Here is a 23,712-nt window from a genome sequence, read left to right on the forward strand (position 1 = left end):
TCGTCGTGTGTGCACTAAACTCGTGTAACGTGTACGTACGGTAAGATGCGTGCGTGCGTGCGTGCACATGCGTTGTATTGTACATACATACCCGAGGCAACCTCGGAATACCTGTTCGCGGCATCGGCTGTACGTGAGCGCAGGACCGTGACGCGATTTTTCGACGGTCCGTCATCGTTGCTTATCGCTGTCATTGAAAATATAGGTACCTACGGTGAAACGAATCATCATTGTAATACTTGTGGAAAATATGAGAGAGAAGTTTTCCTGTTTTGACAAAAGACGAATAGCGAGACATTTGCACGTCGCCATAAATTTTGCGCTAAGAATAAAATTTCTAACGGCCAGCTAACTGCCAAGGTCTTTTTCTTATACAACGAATAAAAAAATATACATTTTAGTTTTTTTTTAAATAAAATAATTAGTCAAAATGTCGATTATAAGATAGAAATATTTTCGGGGAGAAGATTCCTTTTTTAAATAATTTTCTATATTTTTTTTTCAGAGCATATATCGCTTGAGTCGCTATTTCAAAAATAGCAAACAAGCGATATTTGCAAAATACGCGTTTATAACTGCACATGCAATAACGGCGACCGCATTCGTCATACGCCATTGCACGAGTGTGTATGTGTGTGTGTATACGTGCGTTTGCACAGACGCGCGTATTCTCACGTGCGTTTCGCCGACCATTAATGCGAGGAATCAATTAGCCTCGCTTTGCTCTCGCAGGCTCTGGCTCGCTCGCTCGCAAAAAATCTTTCCCTAGCATCTCTCGTGCATGGGATATCCGCGTACGCTGGCATACTTAAGAAAAGCGATACGATAAAGAAAATATCGATCTTCGATTTTTAAAACGACACGATGTAATGTACGAATTTTGTCGTACCTTATATATTTTCATAAATTACGCAAGATTTCACTCTTATAAAATTAGCCTGGAGTGGATGACATTAGTCACCCACGTGCACAATTTTTATTTTCTGCAATTTTAATTAATATAAATTTAAGTTTATAGCAATAGTTACGTGTTTAAGTAAATAATATGCTCATAACATATGTCTTTATATTTGAATTCGTCTTTTAAAAATAAATGACAGATGCGACCTTTAATGTCCACTTAACAGCGTGATCACTCTATAGGATTAAATTCTAATTTTCCAAGAGATGAAAAATTTTTATATCATGCTTCAAAATACTTCTCCTATTTAGAAGATTTTTCTTTTTTGCAAATGAGGCAATATTCTTTGAGGTAATTTTTTTTCAAAGAAAATTAAAGCGAGAGAAGATTAAATACCTCGAGCGTAAAGATGGTATATAATTCTCATCTTTATTATATTCGAATTTTTCCTATATACAAAAGCCGAGACAAAAGCAATTCCTGAGGGAGCGAGGTTCCAGAATGGCGTTAAAGATTCGATCACAATCGACATTCTTTTCATTCATCATCGGTGCAATTAAACGTCGATGTTGTATACGCGCACATCGTCGCGCGTGAATCGTTTACACACGGTGCGTTTTCGCGACTCGCCATTGTCGATAATAAATAATGCAGGATGAGAGCGAGCGAGTGAGTGAGAGTGAAAGAGAGAGGAGGGAAGGGGGGACGGATAATTGAATATATACGAAAATATATATACGAAACTTCGACGGTGTGTGCTGTTTTATATTGGCGGGATCGACGCTCGAACGGCTCGAATTACTCGGCAATTTTCTCGCACACGCATGTGCGTCCCGACGCGACGTGGGCTTTTTAATGGCGATCGCCTTTTGTGTGACTTGCGGTTCTCTCCGTAACACGCTCGCGTTTATTGGCCCGACACTGAGCAAACACGATGGACCGACCGACATCCGGGATGTAGCGTTAATGAGAACGTTTTTAGGGCCTCTGGTCGAAAAATCTAGGTTTTTGATCTATTAAATTATTGAACATTAAAAATAAAATGGGTCATATATATGATACTTTAGGTATCGCAGAATTGCAATTTGATTGGAAGATTTAATTTGATACATAGGTATATTAAATATATATACATATATTTATATATAAAATTGTCTTATATATAAAATTGTTATTTCTAGGCTCTGTTTATAGCGATTTATTCTAGTAGAACGATATTATAAGAATTTAACAAAATTAGCATCTGCATGTCAGAAATATCATTTGCATTTAAAATAATTGGCATAAATATAACTATTCTGCAACATATTTGTGCATTAAATGCGTCATTAATTTATTAAGAATAGATTTAAAAAGAAGAAAAATCTATCACACATTTTTCTCAAAATAAAAATACTGCTATTGATATAATTTTTCAAATATAGAGCGAATATATGTATACAATAAATATACATATATCTAATAACATACATATTTCATTCGATTCAATCCGTAATCTTTAATTAAGGAATTTAAAAAAATCTTAAATCTCAAATTAAGGCCGATTCATATAACACATTGCAACTATCCTCCACAAAGTCCTGTCGAGAGACCTAATCGATCCTAAACCCTACTGCGAGATCCTAATTAACCGACGTATCGAGTGCGCGAAAGTTTCTCGTATGAAAAACTTCGATAGCTCGCGAAAGTAACTCGACGTCGACGGACAAAGTTTCGAGAGATGATCGTCGCCCTTTTTTTTCTAAAACGGACAAGAAGAGGGGTGGGAGGGCTACTCCATCACGTGGTTCCACGATATTCGAGATATTCTCGTACTTTTAACCCCCCTCGAACGATTAACGACTGCACGAGATTCGAGGAGAGAGATCCTCGTTCAAGAAGGCCCCAGCCTCCACCGGAGACGAAGACGAGAGGATCTTTCATCTTTTTTCTCTCTCTTGCTCTCGCGCTCGTTCCTCCCCCGCACGTCGTCGTCCTTTCGCACACGAACCCGGTATTAGACTCGTCTGCGCGCTTTAATTACTCTCTCTCCTCGAATCTTCTTCCTCTCTCGCGACTCTCAAGATTAACGGCGGCCTTCCGATTGTAACTGCGAACTATATGGGATGAGAGGGAAAAGGGGAGGGAAAGAGGGTAGCCGCGGGCTATCTCGCTCGCACTGGCGAATCGTCCTTTCCGAAGACTCCCTTTCGAAGTAATTCCCAAGCATCGGTTCTCTATCATTTCGTACACGGACAGTCGTTCAAGTTTTTCGCAGGGCATCTCACGAGTATCGAATTTAAGAGAAGCTACAAGAGAGAGAAAAAGAGAGAGACCGTGCAAGTGTCATAATTTTTTACCTGTATGTTCAGAATTTTAATGATAATTTTTTAACCTTTTCGTTCCTAATGCCTAGTCGTTCATAAATATTGTTCTTATGTAAATTCCATTTTTCTTTAATCAGCTATTATAGTAGCCTTAAACTAACAGAGATATGATAAGCAGTATATATATACTGATATAATATATATAATATATAATATGTATATATATATATACACGGTTTTCCATTTTGATTGCACACATCAAACTTCAGACATTGTAGAAAAACATGGGTCAAACAAAATTTATATAATTTTGAGGGGGAAGAGGAAAGTTGATAATATTAAATTTTAATTATTATTTTTCAAGATTATTGGAAGATAATCTAGTTTTTTTAAAAATAGAACCAACCTAATTTTTTTATATAAATCGAATACCTATATATTTCTTGCAATATATATCAGTGAGAAATATTGATTTTTTTGTGAAGATAAATTTAAAAGAGAATTATTAATTAACTAAAATTAAATTTTTATTCATAATTAATTTAAAAACATATATTATTAATTAATTTTTCGTAAACGTATATAGATTTTATTGAACAAATTTTAATAATAGTAAATAAAGAAACAAGTAAATATAGTATTGATCTAATTGTGTAAAATTGTTTAAGAGTATTTATAAAGATTTAAAATAGTTTGAAAAAGTATTGGTTTTAATTTTGTAATTATTTTAGTTTCATCAAAATTATAGATTTCTAAATAGAACAAAGATTAAATTTGTAGAGTAGAATAAATAAAATTAAGATGTTTAGTGAAAATAATGACAATATATATTTATTAAATGTTTGAAGATAATTTGTTTATTAGAAGAAAATGTAAAGTAATCATACCTCTAATTATATTCGCATCAGAGCTCAGTCGAAAATTAATGCTTGAATAACTATAATTGTATTCTCATTTTTGAGCTTTTATGTATGATATAATAAAAAATTTTCCACAGCATTAATAGCATTAATAGTGAAATATTCTATTTTTCAATGCGTAATCTTTTCCACAATTCGAAGACTTTTTGAGATCTTTTATCCTCGCCGGATCGTTTCCCCAAGTGTCGTGAAACGAGAAAATGGTGTTCGCGGTAACAGTAAACTGGTCTCGACTATCTTCATCTCGTCGTCGTCGTCGTTGTCGTCGTGTTGTACGTCGCTTGCATTTCTTTTTTACAACCCCGACTGCTGCGCGACTCTCGAAAAACTCTTGGCAAAAGTTAGCTCGCGCTCGGGTTCGTAATTCGCGCGCGACTTCGTAATCGCACTTAACATTAAATTCTCACCCGGAGAAATTTCACACGTCGATTGCGTTATAAAAATTTGAGCGTCGCGTAAAAAAAAATCGTAAATTTTCACGCCTCAATTAAGATCGGCGACTGACTTTATTATACATACATGACTTTCATCAACGTTAGATTTTTTATGCATTTTATTCTTTGAGGAGGGGGGCGTTTGTGTATAAACTTATATTGTATACATATACTGCGAGGAATATATTTGATTTATATAAAAAAATTATGGTGGTATAATTAAAAAAAAATAGGTTGACCTTCAAATAATCTTGAAACTCAATTCGAAATGAATGAACAAAATGCATTTCTTACACACGCGAGAGTAAGATAAAATAAAACTGAAAATTTAAAAGAGGGAATGGTTAAAAATTTCTCTTTGCTTTTTGAAAGAATGTCAATCGAAATATTTGATTTAATTGGGCATCCCGATGCATTGATCCTTTATGTAACGGGACTTCTAACGAAAATTAATTGCAAGTATCACACTCGTTAACTGTCGTGATGCATCCATGCGTTATGCATGCACACCTTCACTTTGGCACATATTGATTCGAGGCATGTCGTACATGGTCGCTAATTAACAGTCATCGGAGTATACCAACGAGGGGATGATTACATCTGTATCGATCATCGCGTCGCGTCGTGTCGTGTCGTTCCTGATGTTGATTAGTTGTCGACGATTGAAAAATGAAAGCTACACAAAATCAAATTAAGAGAATAATAATATTAATTGCAGAAAAATATCTATTAGAATTAAATATACATAGAAATTCAAAAATTTCTATAAAAATATCTGTTTTTATTATTAAGCTCTTTCACTCTTGACATTAATAGCATTTTTAATTTTTGCTTTTTTATTTGCTCGCCTTAAATATGAACGATATGTTAAATTTACATTTGGATGAAATTTATGAGATTCCTATGTGTAAACTTCTTTGTCAAACTCCGTCGGTCGCGGATCAGCGGTTCGTTTCTGTGTGTGTAATTAGATCTTGTGTATGTTCATATATGCATGGATGATGTGCGGCAGTTATGATTATACGTGCGTGCATAAGCGTCGATTTTAACAGACGCTGAAGTGGCGCTTCGTGGTAACGTAAGCGCGCAGAATAAATATGATTCAACGAGATTAACGGGGCTGGACTCCTATATACATACACTCTTCTCTCTTTGGCCGGCTCTCGCTTGACCAAACTTGAGACAAAGACGGAGATGTAACGTGGAACAAAAGGAACGCGGGACAAAGGGGAAATTACATTCGCGTCTCTTGTGTGGCCTGGCAAAATTCATGGACCGGTTATTCTATTAAATATGCTAATCTTTAGCCGCAGCAATTTTCAGATAATTTTAATCACGATACAGTTACATTTCTGGTAGTTTCAAAGGTTCATATTAAGTTCGCATACGGCGGTAACAAATTCTTCTTGATTGATTTCAATTTTTAGAAAATCCTTGGCACATGTGATAGATATACAAATATAAATTACTAATTGAAAATAGTTATTAAATTCACGAATTATATTTTTACTTTTTTTCAGGATTAAGGGAATAAACTCAAAAAACAAATTATATTAGCTTAAAAGCTTATAAATAGCATTCTAATTCTGCCGCAAAGATTCAATATTGATTTTTATTTTTAAGTGGTGGTCGACATCGACCAATCCCCCACAAAAAGTATTAAATTCTTGTTTAATACGAGTCAAAATTTTTAATTTGCGGGATATGAAAGCTCATCAATGGCTCATAATTATGCGCTATTTGTTTTTTTATTTTTTAAAAGTGGGGTATATGTAATGAAATATTATTTCTTATGAATATTATTTGAATCCTAGAGAAAATGAAACTTGATATTATTGCATTCGATTCGGGATTTTATTATATATATAATAATATTTATAAAAGATTCGAACATATTTAATCCAGGTTCGTTATACTTGGAAGTACTGCTCTTTATTTTTCAAGATACTTATATAAAGTTATCTATTTTATCCAAATTCAAGTCAACTTTAAAGTACTGTTTTTTCCGAAATAATCATAGAGATTTCAAAATCAAAGTAGTCAAATTCAATCTACTTGTGAAATAATTATAATTCTTTAATCCCATCGCTATTGAGGACTGAAACCATTTGTTACTTTGTAATTACAATTAATTGCCAAGAGTTCTAGGAATTATGAGTCGACAATCTAGAGCTTGGCAGTTGAAGAGTTCAAGATTGCTACTTCGAGAGTGTTGAAACTCGAGTATCATATTTTTGCGCTAGACTTGGGATTTTAAAATTATTACGTTAATAGAAAGAGACGCCTCACTTTAGCGTTCTTAAAGGGCGACGCACTGTGCACGCGTGTGTACACGCGATTGCACACGTATTCCGGCTTTAGTCACGGACTGATGGTTGACCGCGCCACCATCTAACCGAGAACCCATGTGTCCTTTTGTTTTGACTGATCGCCAGCAGACCGTGGTGGCCCTCGCTGCTGCTGCCCCTTTGGCTCTTGGTCAAGCGATTCCCCGTGGTTTTCTGCGTGGTTTCCCCGCCGCGATCCACGTCATTTTATTACCGTCTCCTCCTTCGTCAGGAATCCGACGACGACACCCTAGACGTCTATTTGTCAGCGCCGTTGACCTCGATCGATCATGTCGATAGAGTTGACGGGGCGATTTTTTCTCATAACTGCACGTTGCGGATGAGCGCGATTATACTTTGCCGTTTATATTACGTAATAGAAAATTTTCTCGACGGATTTGATTATCGAAGAAAAAAATTGCGCGAATAAAGTAGAAATGGATTTTAAAAAAAAGCGTTATCCCTCTCCAATATTCGATTATTATATTTCCGATGGAATAACGTGATCGTGCGTTTGCAACCATGTGAACGCCACATCTGGCAACTCATAACCATTACATAACTATCAAAACGTTTAAAGAACGGACTGCGAAAGTGAATGGCACTTAACGCATCTGGATAAAACATTTTCTGCCCCGCCGATAACCTAATAACGAATATCGCATTGAAAAACTCTCTTTTCTCTCTCTTTTTTTCTCTCACTCTCTGCGCTCTCGTCGAAATCAATTCCGCGCGCATCAAATTTTATCGAATTGTACGCGAAGCTTTTTGCTGCCGCGGGACAAGAATGTCGAGTGTTTTGGAAATGTAAATCGAGAGAAAATTTTATGAAATATCTTTTTTGTAGAAATTTGTGCAAGTGACATTTATGGAACGAGTTGATGATAAATCGAGATTTTTTTCAACTTGCGGGTTATTTCTGGAATCTCTTCTATACATTTTTTATGAGTGACTAGTTTTAGTCTCATCGTTGAAATAAATTTATTGGTGATTTACGAGATGTTGTCAAGCGATAAATAATTCTAAAATTCATAAATTAGACTCAAATTTTTTTTATATAAAGCATAAATGAGATTAATAATGTATAGTATTTTAGATAATATATGATAGGGTGAAATTTCAAAATGATAAAATCAGAATAAATTTGAGATGAAAGCGGAATATTTAATATCGATATTGATTCTTAAAAATTAACTTACATATTCCGCTCACTTCTATGGACTGGCGTGTAACATTTTTCAATCGAGGACGGAGATATTAATGGAGTTAACAAGATTATCCGCGGATGAGGAGGACGAAAGAGCATAGGAAGAGAAAAAAAAACGCGGAGATGCGAGAGGCTGTTAAACGAGAGGGTGGATCCGAGGTGACACGAATGGCGCATTTTTCTCGCGAGGATGAGAATTAATGACTGGTACATGTGTTCAATGTGTGTGTGTGCGACTCGAACAGCCTTTCACTACGCGAATCTTTATTTTATTTATTTTATTTCTCGTTCCCGTCGTGATATTTGCACCGCGAGCTCTTGCTGATTGTTTGCTTTTTACTGCACTTTGATACCACCAGCGAGAGCGTGATTACATATTAATCGTTGAAATGATGTTTATAGCATCGGTCACGTTCTCCTGGGAATACGAAACACCACCGCTCTCAAAGTTAATTTTTTCATGAGAATATCCGAAGGTCTCTAACCCCTTTGTACAATGAGAGAATTTCTATTGCGATTATTTACTTTAAGTACAAATTTAGAATAACAATGAATAATAGATACGGTAAAAAACAAAGATAGAAGGACATTATATATAATGTATATAAAATGATATAAAAAAGGAAGATGCAATTTGAAAAATTACGAAAGATCTATTAAATAAATATATAAAATGTATGTAAAAATATAATATTAAATATATATATTTTTTAAAGGATGTGCATTGGAAGATATTTGAAAAATCAGGATTTGCGGCCTCTTTAGCTCTTAAAATATGCAAACATTAGCTGTCCCATCGATGGATAGAGTTTAAAAAACTTTTTTATGGAAATGTTGAATACAGATTTGCATTTTAAAGCAGATAAGATAATTATACAATAGTATAAGTAAATATGTTAAAATAAAATTAACATTTTATAAAGTATCGAAAATGGTAGATATGAATAGAATTTGATGTAATAACAAAAAGAGGCTATTGCAATATTAAATATACATGTAGCGTGCACATTTGACTGTCGGAATATTTTATATGGTTATATTTGAAACCGCGCGCTAGCTCGGAAATACTATCTGCGCATTAACAGTATTTTAATTTAATTATGTCATCGGATCCATTTCGAGAACGTTCGAGTAGTGCACTATCGACGTTTGATTTATTATACGCCGCAAATTTAGATAATAATTCATGCGCCGAACATTTTGATAACGTCATTCGTTTAACGGAATGTCACAAAGATTAAAAATATAGTAAAACTTGCAATCCTAAATTCATATACACTTTGAATCACGTTGCGGATTTTTCTAAAATATTGTTTTATAAAATTTCTTCAGGATTACTATTCACTTAAACTTAACAAGTTACTTTAACATGTTTTTTTTTTAAGTTTAAAAAATAGAAAATTGTAAAGTGATATATCTGAGAAGTCAGAAGAATATCAAGAAAAATATTAATAAATTTTTTTAAATAAAAATTAAGTTTGAGTTAGATTAGACTTTTTTTGGAATGACAGTGCAGGATTAAAATGATGATGCAGGATTATTATTAATCTTAAGATGTTTTTTTTTCTTTTAAGTTTAAAAGATAGATAATTTAAAAGTGATGTATTTGAAATTAGAAGAATAATAAGAAAAATGTCTCTCAATGTATTTTAAAAATATTTTATCTCGAAAATAACGCTAATCTTTTATTTCTGTAATTGAAAGGTCTTTATCTCGAAAATAACGCTAATCTTTTATTTCTGTAATTGAAAGGTCTTGTTCAAAAATATTGAAATTGTATATGGCTATCTCAGACAGATATATATTTGGCACTGTTAACACATATTTTCTATACTTAGAACATTATATTTCAAAAACATTGTAATATGCATATAGATTTATTTAAGTAGATTTCTCTTACATGTGTATAATTTTGGATCCATTAAACGATAGTCGAGAACGAATTATAAAGAAAATTAGAATTTTCGGTTAGCCGAGATGTCATTCTATTCGCGTCATGACTTATGATCATTTTATCCCAGATCCAAATTTATATCTACGAAAGTTATGCAACATTATGTCACCCTAAATTACTCTGATTTATTTACGAAAGATTATATATACCTATGTATATAATTGTCGCTCTAATATTTTAATCCGAGAAATCGATCATTTGCGATATTGCAATCAATCCATGCGACAACATATTTCATCCGAAATTTTATTATATAATTCTCTAATTTTATTCATATTTCATTTAGTCATTTTGTATCATCATCAAGAAATAAATATTATTCGCTTCTTCTAATCATTCTCTAATTAAGCCGAAATGTTTTCCGATGATTGGATAATAATTGACTCATCTCTCTCGAAAATGAAACATTTGATCTAGCCCGAATTAAAATCATCGCGCCGCTTATGATCCTAATCATTAAGAAACGATCGCGTCAAATCTCTCCATCCAAGGATCCCCTCCTCCGTTTATCTTCTCTCGCTATCCTTTCGCAATCTCCACGCCCACCTGAATTCGCATTTTACATGCGTTCACGAAGAGAGAATTTTTTTTCTTGCATCCTATTATCTCCCCCAGCACCTAAACGTCCGAAGATAGAAACGAAGAGTTCACTTCCGCCGAATTTATTTCCTACGACACCTCCCCGTTATCCTTCCTCGATCTCTGCCGATCTTCTTAGATTCTTTGCTCCTCAGAAATTGAAATTATAAATGGGTTTGGCGGACGATCGTGTCAGAGCTTGAAAATATTTTCCAAATTTTAACGCAGATGAAAAACGATGATCTTTTTTATTTGATAAAAATCAACTTTCCAATTGGTCTTTTTAATATAAAATTAAATGAGTAACAGAGGTTAATGATAAAAGAGGCATAGTTTACGACTTTTTAAATGTTTATTTTTTTAATTTATTTATTTATATAAATCGATTTAGTTCAATACTTGTTACGATGCCTATTTGGCAATCGGGATAACGGGTTCGAGGGTGGTTGGGAGGAAACGAAAACTCTATGGGAGGGGGATGTGAAACGGGTTGAAGAAAAAGAGAGAGAAGGGAGGAGAAACGGCATAGTGCGGTTTGGAGCAAACTGAAAACCGATAAACCCGCGATGTCTAGACGAGCCGCGTTTATTTATGTAACAATGTCGGGTGCCCACCGACGAAGGAGGAGGCAAACCGCGGGTTTTGCTTGCCCCGCCGCTCTCTTATCGGCGAACTTTTCACGAGAGGAGTTTTGCGTTTCCTCTCTATGCCGAGTAGGCTTTTGTGTGTATCGGCGAACGTTGGCGGCTGCCTACAGGAAAATATCCCGGCGATGCGAAACACGACGTCGTCGCTTGTAAACGGAAGGAACTGTATATCTATATACATATATATTGAAAGTTGTAGAAGCGAGAAGAGAGACCAGAAGTATATTCGATTTAAACTCTATCGATCCCCCTGTCGTAATTAATTTGAATTCGAACTACATCATTTCAATATTTTTAATAATCTGGTTACTAACGGAGGAATCGATTTAATCCCGATAAATAGGAGAATTCGACGTATTTTACATTTTTATATATATAGTTATATTTGAACAGAAGGAATTAAAAGATTTCATGAAAATATACATTATGTCTACGGATGAGACCAAGTCCAATATGTATACAAAAGAGTTGGATCCAATAGTCAAGTTTTATTTTTTTAGGATTCGAATAATACTCATAAATAATATTTCATATATTATTGTATACTTTCAAAGTAATTTAATCTAGAACAATTATATTCGAATTTTAGATTAAGTACTTATAAATACTTTCTGTTATAGAGAATCAAATCTTTTACGCACAAATAGTAGTACTCGAACTCTAAGAAATATAAAAACAAAATATAAAGAAAATAAAAAAAATATATTTATGATACATGTCACTTGTTTCTCATAAATATTATTTATAAAAGATTATATATTTTTTTTCTCGAAATAAATATAGAGAGTTTGAAATCATGCAACAAATTCAAATCTTGTAAAATATTTAATCCTATCACTAGTTATGTCATTTATTATGTATTTTTAATTTGATTTCAAATTTATCACATTGTATTTGTGCCTTGTTATCTATAATTTAATAATTGAGTTGCTGTCTAAAGATAATTAATCTATTGATTAATAAATATATTTCTCTTATCATCAGTTTTTATTATAAACTTTCAATTTTTGCGAAGATTTAACATTTTTACAATCTGTGTCAAAAATTTTCATTAATTTAATTCTAACAATTACATATAATACTATACAAAGTAACACCTTTGTGTGCATGAGGTAATTTAACTAATATATTCGAAATAACAGATTGTCATGTTCGCGAGCAAGCGATATCACATCGCGGTGTTTAGAGCGCGTATTTTCCGACGTATCGGTCCTCTCCTTTAATTACATTGATGTCAAGAACTGGTGAGTGACACGAATGTCAAAGGGAGGAATAATTAGAGTGCGTTAACAGCTCTTATACCGGGCGACGCGGAGATATTTGCCTTTGTGCATCGCACGTATATGTATACGAGCGCAAATTGCAAAATACGAGAGCGGTTTCGCCGCGGGCGCGAACGATTGTCGAAAGGAAGACCTTCATCGAGGCTGTCTGCGCGGTCCTCTCTTCCTCTTCTCTTTCTGCTCTGTCTCTCTCTCTCTTTCTCTCCCGCGGGGTTAATGCGACTCACGGACGCAGATTGCGCGACGCGAAATATCTCATTGCTCGCACGATTTTCTCACCGCGGTGCTGAATTGCGGGATTCGAATGGGACGTTCGATGATGTGGATAAAACCGGTGGAGAAAAACCCCCGTCGCGCGCGCGTTTGTTTCTTTGAATATCATCGAACGGAAGACGGTAATTCCACCCGTTGCGATTTGCATTTTTTTTTTTGTTTTTTTATGCAGTTTGTGTGTTTGTGGGTACTCGTTATTTCTCGAATAAGTCTAAAGATCCGTGAATTTATTCAAAGCGTATTCAATTTAATCCCCCTCTCTCTCTCTCTCTCGCCGAGCTTAGTTCGCGCGCATCAGCTATCTGTCAAAGTTTTCTAATATACGAGATATCAGCTGATATCTGTCAAAAATGTGACAGTGTTATACAAAAAAAAAATTGTATAACTCATGGAAAAATTAAGAAGAAAACCCTTAACTAATATAATAACATTCGGTTAGATTAAGTTGGATTTGTCTCAACGAGATTTATAATTTTTGTTTTAAAAAATCAGTTTTTATTTAAGAGAAATGACTAGTAGTGAATTTTTCCCAAAAGTGGCGCTAAACAACTTGATATCACTGTCTTGTGTCCTCTTTAAAGTCAAACAATTTTTGTGCGAAACTTATTTTCATAAAAGGCGTAGGAAAAAAGATATAGGATGGCCCATCCTGTATAATTCTTTTCGATTGTATCTGCGCTACAAATTATAATTATTATATTCGCGCATTCGGATCGAGTGCAGACTTTTTGGAGTGCGGACATTAAATTTGCATTAAATCATCTTGCTTCCGCGCTGTTCTCTTTTATTGCGAAAAATACAAATCGCGCGCGAGATTTACTGATTCAGCTTTGTAGCTGATTTTTGCGCCACTCTCTGTGATTACCGTCTTTGAATTGCACGCTTATCGCGCCCTGCGTGTGCCATTTCGTGTATACCTTATACGAAAGGATCGCGCATCGTTCCGTTACGATGGACGCGAAATGGATTTTATTGCGTTCCGCTTCGGTTAAAGCGCGCGGCGAAATATGAAAACGGCTTTCGGAGATATTTTATTAAAAGTGTCAACTGTTGTGAATTTATGAATGAGCGAGTTTGACACTCTCTCTCCTGTTTCTCTTCCGTGACTGATTAATTTTTCGTGGCGTGGTTACTTAATTGCGAAGGCTAATTGTGTGATGATGGTATCAGTGAATATTATAAGGAGGAAATTAGGCAATTAATAATAACAATTGGACAAAAGGATTTTTTTTTAAATCGCATATTTTGTTGACAACTTAAGAGTAAATTTTATTTGCGATTGGAAAATTAAGCGCTATATTTATTTTCTCTTGTTAATACACAAGATAAACGGACGATTGTAATAATGACATGGAAATATAAATCTCTCTCTATTATAATATTTATTTTGATAGAATAAATTTGTATTAAATATATAATTGGCATTTTTTGTTGATAATTGTTTGATAATTTATTAATTAAAGTTTGATAATTTATTAATTAAAGAATATTTGCGAGAGAATATGGGTTACGAAGATAATCCTATTATCAATGCGATCATTGAGTGGATCGCCCGAATCTGTTGCCAAATACATTTTACAATTTCATATATGAATCTCATTGAACGGTACGAGAGAGAGAAATTAACGCGATTTACTCGGGCTATTACTCGATCAACTAATTAAATAATAAACAACTGCAATATTGAGGTATTGACATTTTATGGATTTGTGTAATTTATTCAGCGATAAGTGAATGAAGTGAATTAATTCATTTATAATATATTCGCGAAGTTAATTAACTGTTTAATTGTATCGCTCCGTTTTATTGCGTCATTTTTTAATTAGATTTTACTTTCTACGTTGCAAATTAAATTTTTTTTCTAAATCTCTATATACAACTATTTTTTTATGGGAGCATTTCGAGCATATCGAGCATTTTGTATTGATGATTTTATTCGATGCCATGTGTTTCTCCTTAATTGTAATAATGGAAAAATTTCTCTCTTTATATTTAAATTATGAATTTGAAATTAATTAAAGAATAATTTTGTTATATCAATTTTTCCTGACTCGATCAATCGATATTTCGAAACTTCTATTAAAGAAGGGACTCCAAGTTTCGGGAATAAGTTCGCATATATAGATCTGAAGTGGAATTCTTTCTTTCCCCGGGAAGTGCTCTCTTTCTGTCTCTTTCTCTTGCTATTCCGTTTACATGGTTTTCGAATAGAATGTCAGCTCTGATACACACCGGTACAACGGCGTGTCCTCACAAAAGATAAATAAAACAGAGAACACACGAGAAAGCGGTCGCATGCGCACATATATACAGGACGATTGCAAATACGGTCCCCTTTCGAATAGGGAGCTCTTTGCCCGGGAGCCGTCCCTCGGGCCCGTTCTCTCGAAGTCACCTTCCTGTCCCCTGTTGGTACACGCGAGAGCGTATATATACATATATATTTTCCAGAAGTATCGCATACGCAAGGATGTACAGGTGGCTCGGGCCTTAAAAATGTAGTAAAGGAAGAGAGAGTACATAAGGTCAAGAGGGTGGTTACGAGTGCCCCGGCGGGTTTCTCTCGAGTGCCAAACGATTCAATGTAGAGCCCCTTTTACGACCTTTCAGTTTCGTCTCTCTCTCTCTCTCCTCCTTTTCTTTCTTCTCTTTCTTCTTCTCTTGCAGCATTCCCTCTCTCTTTCTCTCTCTTCCTCCTCATCCTGGCTTCGCTTATATTCTCTTCTTTATGCGATTCTATCTGCGCCACCCAGCTTTCTGGGTCGAGTATGTTCGAGCGTTCGACCGAAAAGCGCTGATGATCGCCGCCCAGAGCCGCGACGATCCGACATTTTAGATGCATCAGTCGGAAGCGGCTTTATAAAGGGTAAAGAGATTTATGCTTTTCTCCCCATAATGCATACATATATCTGAAAATGTGAAAGTCACATGCGCTAATGCAAATTTGCGGCGTTGCATTTCCATGTGGGAGAAAAGAGCACTAGTGCGGTTACGTTACGAAGTTACATAAAGAGCTTTTGCGGTTTTTCTCACTTGAGAACCTACGGAATGATATTGGTTATTCCAAATTTAATGAATCAATTTATATTTATCTTTACGTTTGACACAATTGATTTCAAGAACTTTATTCTGGTTTTTTTTATAAGATATAAAAAGATATATATGCAGGTTTTGAATGAAAAGATATGTGAAGATATATTTTTCTTTTTAACATATATAAATATACAATTGTAGATTATAGCCTTTTAATTTTATTAATAAACGTTAAGTTGTAGATTTTTATATTCTCGTTCGAACATATTTCTTTTATGAATACTTGCTTAATATCATACACTCATTGATATCGATATTTAAAAAAATATGTAACTATGAGATTGACGTTTTTCTAACAGGTTATTTACTTGGATTTTTTCTATTTTATTGATAATTAAACAATTTTAATTTATTAAAAAATCCAAGTAAAATTAAGAAATAAAATCCAAGAAGTAGAATCCAAGTAAAATTAAGACGAAATCTAAGTAAAACATCTTTTAATGAATTAAAATCATTTATCTAATTGTCAATATATATAGAAAAATTCAAATAAAAAATCATTTAGAAAAAATGTCAGTCTTATAATAGCATACATTTTTTCCCCAATAATCTAGTCTTTAAAAAGTTAAGAATGAGATTTACGATATTAGGAATATAGTGTGCCTATATCGAAAATTACCATTTTTTACACTTTTATTTAAAAAATCGATTATATTATCGAAAAAGTTTTTGTTTATTTATTACATTTAGAAGTCCGTGTAAAACCATGCGTGATTTATTCAATTTTTATTTAAAAAAAAATGTTTCCAAATATGAGGCTTTAAAAATAAATCCGATATTATAGATATAGACATACTTTCCTTTTATCCGGTCGTCTCATTTCGTTTTGAAAAAAACCTTTCTTTTTTATTGCAAAAAAATTTTTTTTATTAATATATCCCGAACCTTTCGTTTTAATCTCACATCGATACACGTTCCTTTTCAATTTCGCCCCGAAATCCCTTTCGGGCAACGTGTTCCCCGGCGCCGGCGGCGGCGGCCGGGAACAACACGCCTTTTTTTCGAGGGGAACACGTGAGTGCACGAAAGAGCGTTTATACACGAACTGTGCTTAACTGATTTCGCGGCCAAGGCGCTTCTGTCAAAGAGAGAGACGCTCTTTAGCCGGCGGCAGACGGCGGAAAAAGATGGATATAGGGGACGAGGGCTATTCGTTAGTTGTGCGCGCGAGGCGAGAAGCTGACGTAAAGAAAAAAAAAAAAGGAAACAAGCTCTCGCACGAGAAGACGGATTGTTCGCCGGAACCGACATGACTTTACGATTCCTTACCATTAACCTGCTTTTCCGCTTTATTGGCGGGCGTCGTCCAATTGGACGTCGCGTTTCCAGTCAAGTGTCATTAACAAAAGCCGTCGCTATTTTTTTTCTCAAGCTCGAAAACTTCTCTCGCTTCGCAAGTGCGTTCTCATTGCAATCAATATAGGAATGTGTTGTCTAACGACAGGTATTGCGAGATTGCACGTTAACAAACACTTTGCACCTCGTAGTTTTTCATATCAATGGCTCCCTATTGATTTATAATATCCTCTCGGTCGTATAATGCAAATGATCCGCACACTTGCGTATTTGCATATTTGCACATACATAGTTTCGGAATTAAAATTGACTTCTGAGAACCTGAAACCCGTCATTTTATTTACAAAAAAGTTATGCATCATATAAGAAAATTTCATATAAATTGAAATTGCAATGCAAATATTATATATTATAAGCAAATTTCGTATAAATTGATGCAGTATGCAAATTCGCAGAAATCTCAGTTTTAATACTGAGACCGCGAGATATTTTATATCTACAGAAAAAGTCGTATATATTACCAAAAAATTTTATATATAAATTGAAACGGTATGCAAATTATTTGCATTGCGCAATTGATAAGATATTGATTGGATGAGGCGAAATTCCGCGATCGACGTCTGTGGTTTTCGAGTGCTTTTTTTCGTTGCCGTTTATCGTTCAACTACTTGGGTATAATTTTTTTCGGTAGCTAATCGCAAAAACCACCGAGCGGAGTCGCATAACGCGGTCCAAAAGGGGATATCTTAATTCGTTCTATCATTTGCATGCCGATTTTACGACTCACTCTCTTATTTTTCTTTTACGATTTTTTTCCAGCGTGTCTCTCTTTCTCTCTTTTTTTGTGTGTGAGATGATTTCATAAAGTATACTTTTAAGAACATTGCTCATTTTTCGGTAAAAAAGAAATATTTCTTAAATATTTTTGGAACATAAAATGAAGACTTATTATTGGAAACAATTTTGGAAAATATATTGCAACGCATTGAATAATATATAATTTAAAAAAATAATTTTCCCTTCCCACACTTTTTAGAATAAATACTTTATTTAAAGAATTATATTTTTATACTTTTTTTTCGAATATATTACATAATATTATATATACATATATATGTATTATATATTTGAAAAGAATAAAAAATATAAAATGATTTATTCTAAAAAAGGGAAAAGAAAAATAATTTTTTTTAATTGTTTAATAATGTAATGCAGAGTTGTCTGAGGCAATATAAGATTCTCATAAGCGTTACTTGAAAAAAAAGGGCGATTTTTAAAACAATGTGCTTATTAATTATGTGTCTAATGGAAAATGCTAACAAAAATATATTTTACAACAAAATTACTCAATTAATAAGAAAATATGCAAAATCATGATTGTGTAATTTGAAAACGTTTAAAAATGAAAAAAAAAGTAATCGATTCGCGATGGACGAAGAAGAAAAGAAAAGGGGAGGGATAGAGAAAGAAATAGAGAACTATATGAAAGAAATGAACGAAGAAACATAACGGAGAGAGAACTGCGAGGTTGGATTACTTAAGTCGTAAATGTCAAATATGCAAACATTGCGTTCAGAATTATAATCCGGCCCCTGCATGCGCGCGTTTAATATTCTCGTTTTCCCTCCCGGCTTTCTGATGTGCAAAGGCCGAGACCGATGCTTGCTCGGATGAACCACGTCTCTTGACTAATGACGTACACATATACGTGGACATTTATTTGACAAATTTATTTACGTTCCTGCAATTCAATTCAAAGACGAAATTTTAACGCCGTATATATATATATATAATATCGATTCTTATTCTCCTCGATAAATTATGATATGAAGCATCGATGCCGAAACTTGCTGATAATGTCTGTTGACTGATAATGGTTTCTGGGAGAGTCTGATCGAAAGGAGGATAACCGATAAAAAAAATGACGCTTAAATAAACTCGTATATTTTGACACAGGTGTAAAGTGCGTTAATTCTGTTGAAAATTTAATTATGAAATTTTTGTAATTATTTAATAATGGCAGATAGCGCCATAGATTAAATTTCTGATTTTTTTATAGAAAATATTTGCAATACGTTTACTTATTTCTACGAATATTTTTTATGTGAATATTATTATATGTATAATTATATAATTTTTGTGTAATTATTTAATAATATATTTATTTATTTATAATTTATTTCTAAATTATATTTTATTATATTAGGTATTATATAATTTTTATATGACTATTTATGTAAAATGTTACGCAGTTTCTCCGAGGACGACATACTCTAACTCGTTTTATGTATTTCTGTTTCAGGTGAGTACCAAGAGTTCATTGACCCCGAACATATCTCCATTCTCTATTTACCTCGATAAGGCGCTTTCGAAGTCTATATCGGTGCGCGTGTTACAACCACAAGGTAGGAAGACAAAAATTTCAAATAAGATTGTTACTGCAAATCACACCGGGCAATTTTGAAACGCGTTTTATCGCATATTCGCTCGAACTCTTACTCGAGGAGAGGTAATTTAGTTGTGAGTGGGTTGCGAGTAGGGAATTTGAATTTCTTCGTTTCGATTTCGTTCTTCAATGTGAGCATTTATGTACGTACATATACGTGACGCTGAGGAGTGACCCACCGTATATATACATACTTGCTGCGAGCAAGAACGAGCGAGATGTACAGCGGAATGTCGGACATTCCGCTGCAAAAATGCAAATGAACAGATTGCGCCACGAAATTGGGATGACTCCCCGATGCCTCGTAACACGATGTCAGCGCTCGAGATAAAATGGCCTTTCTCTTTCGAGCAATTCGGGCCTCGGGCCGCGTACCCCTTGTCGAAAAAAATGTAAAAAATAAAACAGGAGATATGACTTTATATCCGGCTTTTAATTGTGACGCTATAGGAATCAACGGAGGGATCAGTAATTCAGGCATTTTATCGAGACGCGCAGCTATTGATAAGATCGGGAGAATCGGGAATGCAGCCCAGAAAATATTGACTCGACCGCGATAATTAATGACGAATCGTTTGAAGAAGCCTAAAATAATGCGATGCTGCTGAGAATGCACGTTTTATTTCTTATTAATGTTTAACGTTTTATCTTTATTAAAAATTATGTTTAAGGACAATAATTAATAAAAATTAAGTATTATTAATAGTTATTAATATATTTAATTATTATTTAATAATAAATATATTAATAATTTATTTTTATTAATATTTATTACATAATTATTGTCCTTAAATATAATTCTCACGCTATCTATTTAAATTTCTCGAAAATTAGAAACAGATGCTACGGGAAACTTTTAATATAGGATAAGTAAAATAAATCCAAATTCGACTTGTTAGACTCGACTTTAAAAAAAAAAAATTAAAAATGACAAAAATAACATTAAAAGAAAAAATCTGCCTTTTTAAAAGTAACATTTTATTTATTTAGAAATTTCGCTTTAATGCGATTTGTCTGACGGATATCTTCGCTTGGCGGGCGCATTATGGCGTACGGAGGAAAAAAAACAAAGGGTGAAAAAGAGAGGAGAGGAGAGATGGCAATTCTTTTTGCGGCTCGCCGCTATTTCAGCCGCCATTGTCTCACGGGAGAAACGGTGCCACATCGTTGTATGTACGCCTTTGTCGCGTCGGCCGGTTATTATTTTTACCTTTGATACACAGATTGGGGTGGTCGACCACGAGATGCTATCTAACGTCGTTGCATTTCCAATCCAATTCGCGCCTCGCGAATTTTTATGACACATCTCTGTGAGAAATCTATTTAAATATATGCGCTTTATAAAATTACATTTGCTTATGCAAATTTATAACGAAAATATGAGGATAGTTAAAAATCGTATCTCAGATTTAGATTATAATTTAGTGTAGCGCGTTCTATGTAGAAGTTAGAACTTGAAGTTTGGTTCTCTCTCTCTTTCTCTGAAGAGATCGGCAAATTCGAATCTCGAAGCTGATAAATTTGCGATAAATTCGAGAATACTTAACGAACAGAGTTAATTAAGTTTAGTCTAGTTGTTCGTGTGAGTAATGATGTATCACTGGAAAAAAATTGTATTCTCATTTTAAGAATTTCCCACTTATTTTTAGAATATTCTGTTCTAAAATAGGTACTCAAAAAAGAATCCTCTTACTTTAATTACTTAAATAATATTTAAATTTTTAAAGATTATTGATACACGAGAAAAATGAAAAAATTACGGATTTGTGCACGTGAATGACTAATGTCCATTTCAAGGTTAAGAGGGATTTTATAATATATAATCCTCTTATTTCGAGAATACAATTTTTTCAGAGTATATATTTTATTCATGTCAATAAAAATCTTAACGAGAAATCGGTTAATGTCAATTTTAGATCGAAATTATTCATGTTCAGAATTTCACGAAATTTTATTTTACTCGAATTTACATGACAAGTGAAGAGGAAATATATAATATATATAAATTATATATATCCAAAATATCGAATAATAAAATTTTCGATACATATATATACGTAATGTATGTATGTATTTACTAGACCTCTCGTTTCCTGCAGAAATTTGATTCATTGGTTTGTCGCGTTTTGATTTAGCGCAGACGCATATCGAGGAAAAAGAAAAGAAAAAGAGAGATCGAGGACGTTGTCCAAGAGTCGCTGTCGTCGCGGCCTGATTGAATTTTAACATCCTGTATAGAGTTATCGGGGATTTATCGTCCCCTCGCAGGCGTGTAAATCAAACCGAGAAACGATCGCCGGCTTTCCTCGAGTTACAAGTTTTCATCGTCCCGGGTCTTTCCCGGCCGTCGATCATACGTATCCCGACGTGTGTCCAAACTTTTTCGTGTATTTTATACTGTTAATCCATACTCTCGAAACTCCCCTGTCGATAACCCCTTGAGACCTCTTTGCGCCCGGAAGCCGCGTAGCCCAAAAACACATAAAATTCTATTAAAACTTCTTTCTTATTCCTATACTCGACATGTATGTCACCTTATCTCTTCTCTCGTCTCCGTTTGATTCACCATCACAATGGAAATTTCTTTTCCCGATAGACCAGTCGAGAGAGCCTATAAATCGTGATTAGTTGTTGCGATAGCACTGTCTGGTATTGCTTGCCCTTATCTATTATTGCATATTAGGAAATAGTGAAGGTGTTAAATGTCAGAGATTCGGCCTTTGCTCTCTTGGTGTGTCTTGAATTTTATCTTAAACTATATCTTGTGATATCATATTACAACATAGTACAATTTTTATCCATACTTTTCTCGTTATTATGAGATTTAGCTTTTTATGAAAAATAAATTATAATAAAATCGTTATTATTAATTAGGGAAGAGATATTTCTATTTTTTTCTGATAAAAAAATGTTGAATAAGAGAATAACTCGGATTAAACTTTACACGGTGGCTTTTATTCTAAAAATAAAATTCTACATTTGAGAAATGTTGCTAAAAATTATGAGATGCTCTTTAAATAAGATAAAATTAAAGTCGTTGTTATAATTAGAAAAGAGATATTTCTATTTTTCTTTGATAAAAATGTGGAATAAGAAAATTAATCGGATTAAACTTTACTTTTTTGGTTTTTATTCTAAAAAATAAAGTTCTACATTTAGGAAATGTTAGTAAAAAAAATAGTAACGCGCGACATAATATTCGCGAAAAGGTTCTGGATTATGAATATTCCAATTCTCAAAGCTCTCTTGCGCTTTTAATTACAGTAGTAAATACAGTAGCGAAATATAATTTTATTAATGCACGTTTATTCAATGCTTGGGGATGTTTAAATAAATGAATATGAAATGAATTAATTGCTTTGCGCAAATAAAGTTATTATGTTTAAAGGATATTATTTTATGTCGAAGCCAGTTTGTACGTTTCTATATTGATTATACATAAAATTTTCGTTATAAAATAATAATATTAATTACAAAATTCTCGTATTTTATATTAAATATAATATATTTTATACCTATATATATTTTTAAATATTTTTATATATTTCTTTTTCTCATCTTCTTAAGTATGTCATTATAAGGAAAAAAAATCTAAAATCTATTGAATCTATTAACAGAAAGAATGATTAGAGAAGCCACTATTGTCGGTCATTTTAAATATACATTTAGAATAAACTATTTTAATCGATACAGGGTGTCCTATTTTATATAATGAAAATGTTTCATACAAAATATTTTTTGATGGAAACCTTGGTTTTTGAAAAACAACAATGCATTATTTAAAATGAGATACCCTGCATATAACAACACTCGTCCATCAATTCCTAGTACAACTCCTAGAACGAGTGGTGCGAATTCTATTTAATCCTAGAAAGATACGATTTTCGTCCGCCAGCGACGCGTAATCAGCAGCAACATTTAAATTCGCGCGACTGCATCAAGTTCTCATACATACAAGCCTTCGATGTTCGGATGCATTCTCCCTTTTCTCTCTTTCTCTCTCCCTCAGCATTCGTTCTCCCTTGCAGAGGACCGGCTGCACTCAC

At 33.7% G+C, this 23,712-nt stretch overlaps 1 protein-coding gene across 9 annotated transcripts in view; it reads left to right on the forward strand.

Annotated features, from left to right (window-relative positions):
• Positions 1-23,712, forward strand: part of Dlp (glypican dally-like) — a 156,913-nt gene that overhangs the window by 59,855 nt on the left and 73,346 nt on the right. For 5 of the 9 annotated variants that reach the window (XM_083041888.1, XM_083041890.1, XM_083041886.1 and 2 more), the window contains one exon: positions 19,523-19,625. The exons of the other annotated variants lie outside the window; for them this stretch is intronic. In XM_083041888.1, coding sequence (XP_082898014.1) covers positions 19,523-19,625 — 103 coding nt within the window. The remainder of the gene's footprint in view (positions 1-19,522; positions 19,626-23,712) is intronic. 9 annotated transcript variants of the gene reach the window in all.

Source organism: Prenolepis imparis, unplaced genomic scaffold, assembly GCF_030444845.1.
Source record: "Prenolepis imparis isolate NDT839.2.m4 unplaced genomic scaffold, iyPreImpa1.0 SCAF_7, whole genome shotgun sequence".
Taxonomy (NCBI): domain Eukaryota; kingdom Metazoa; phylum Arthropoda; class Insecta; order Hymenoptera; family Formicidae; genus Prenolepis; species Prenolepis imparis.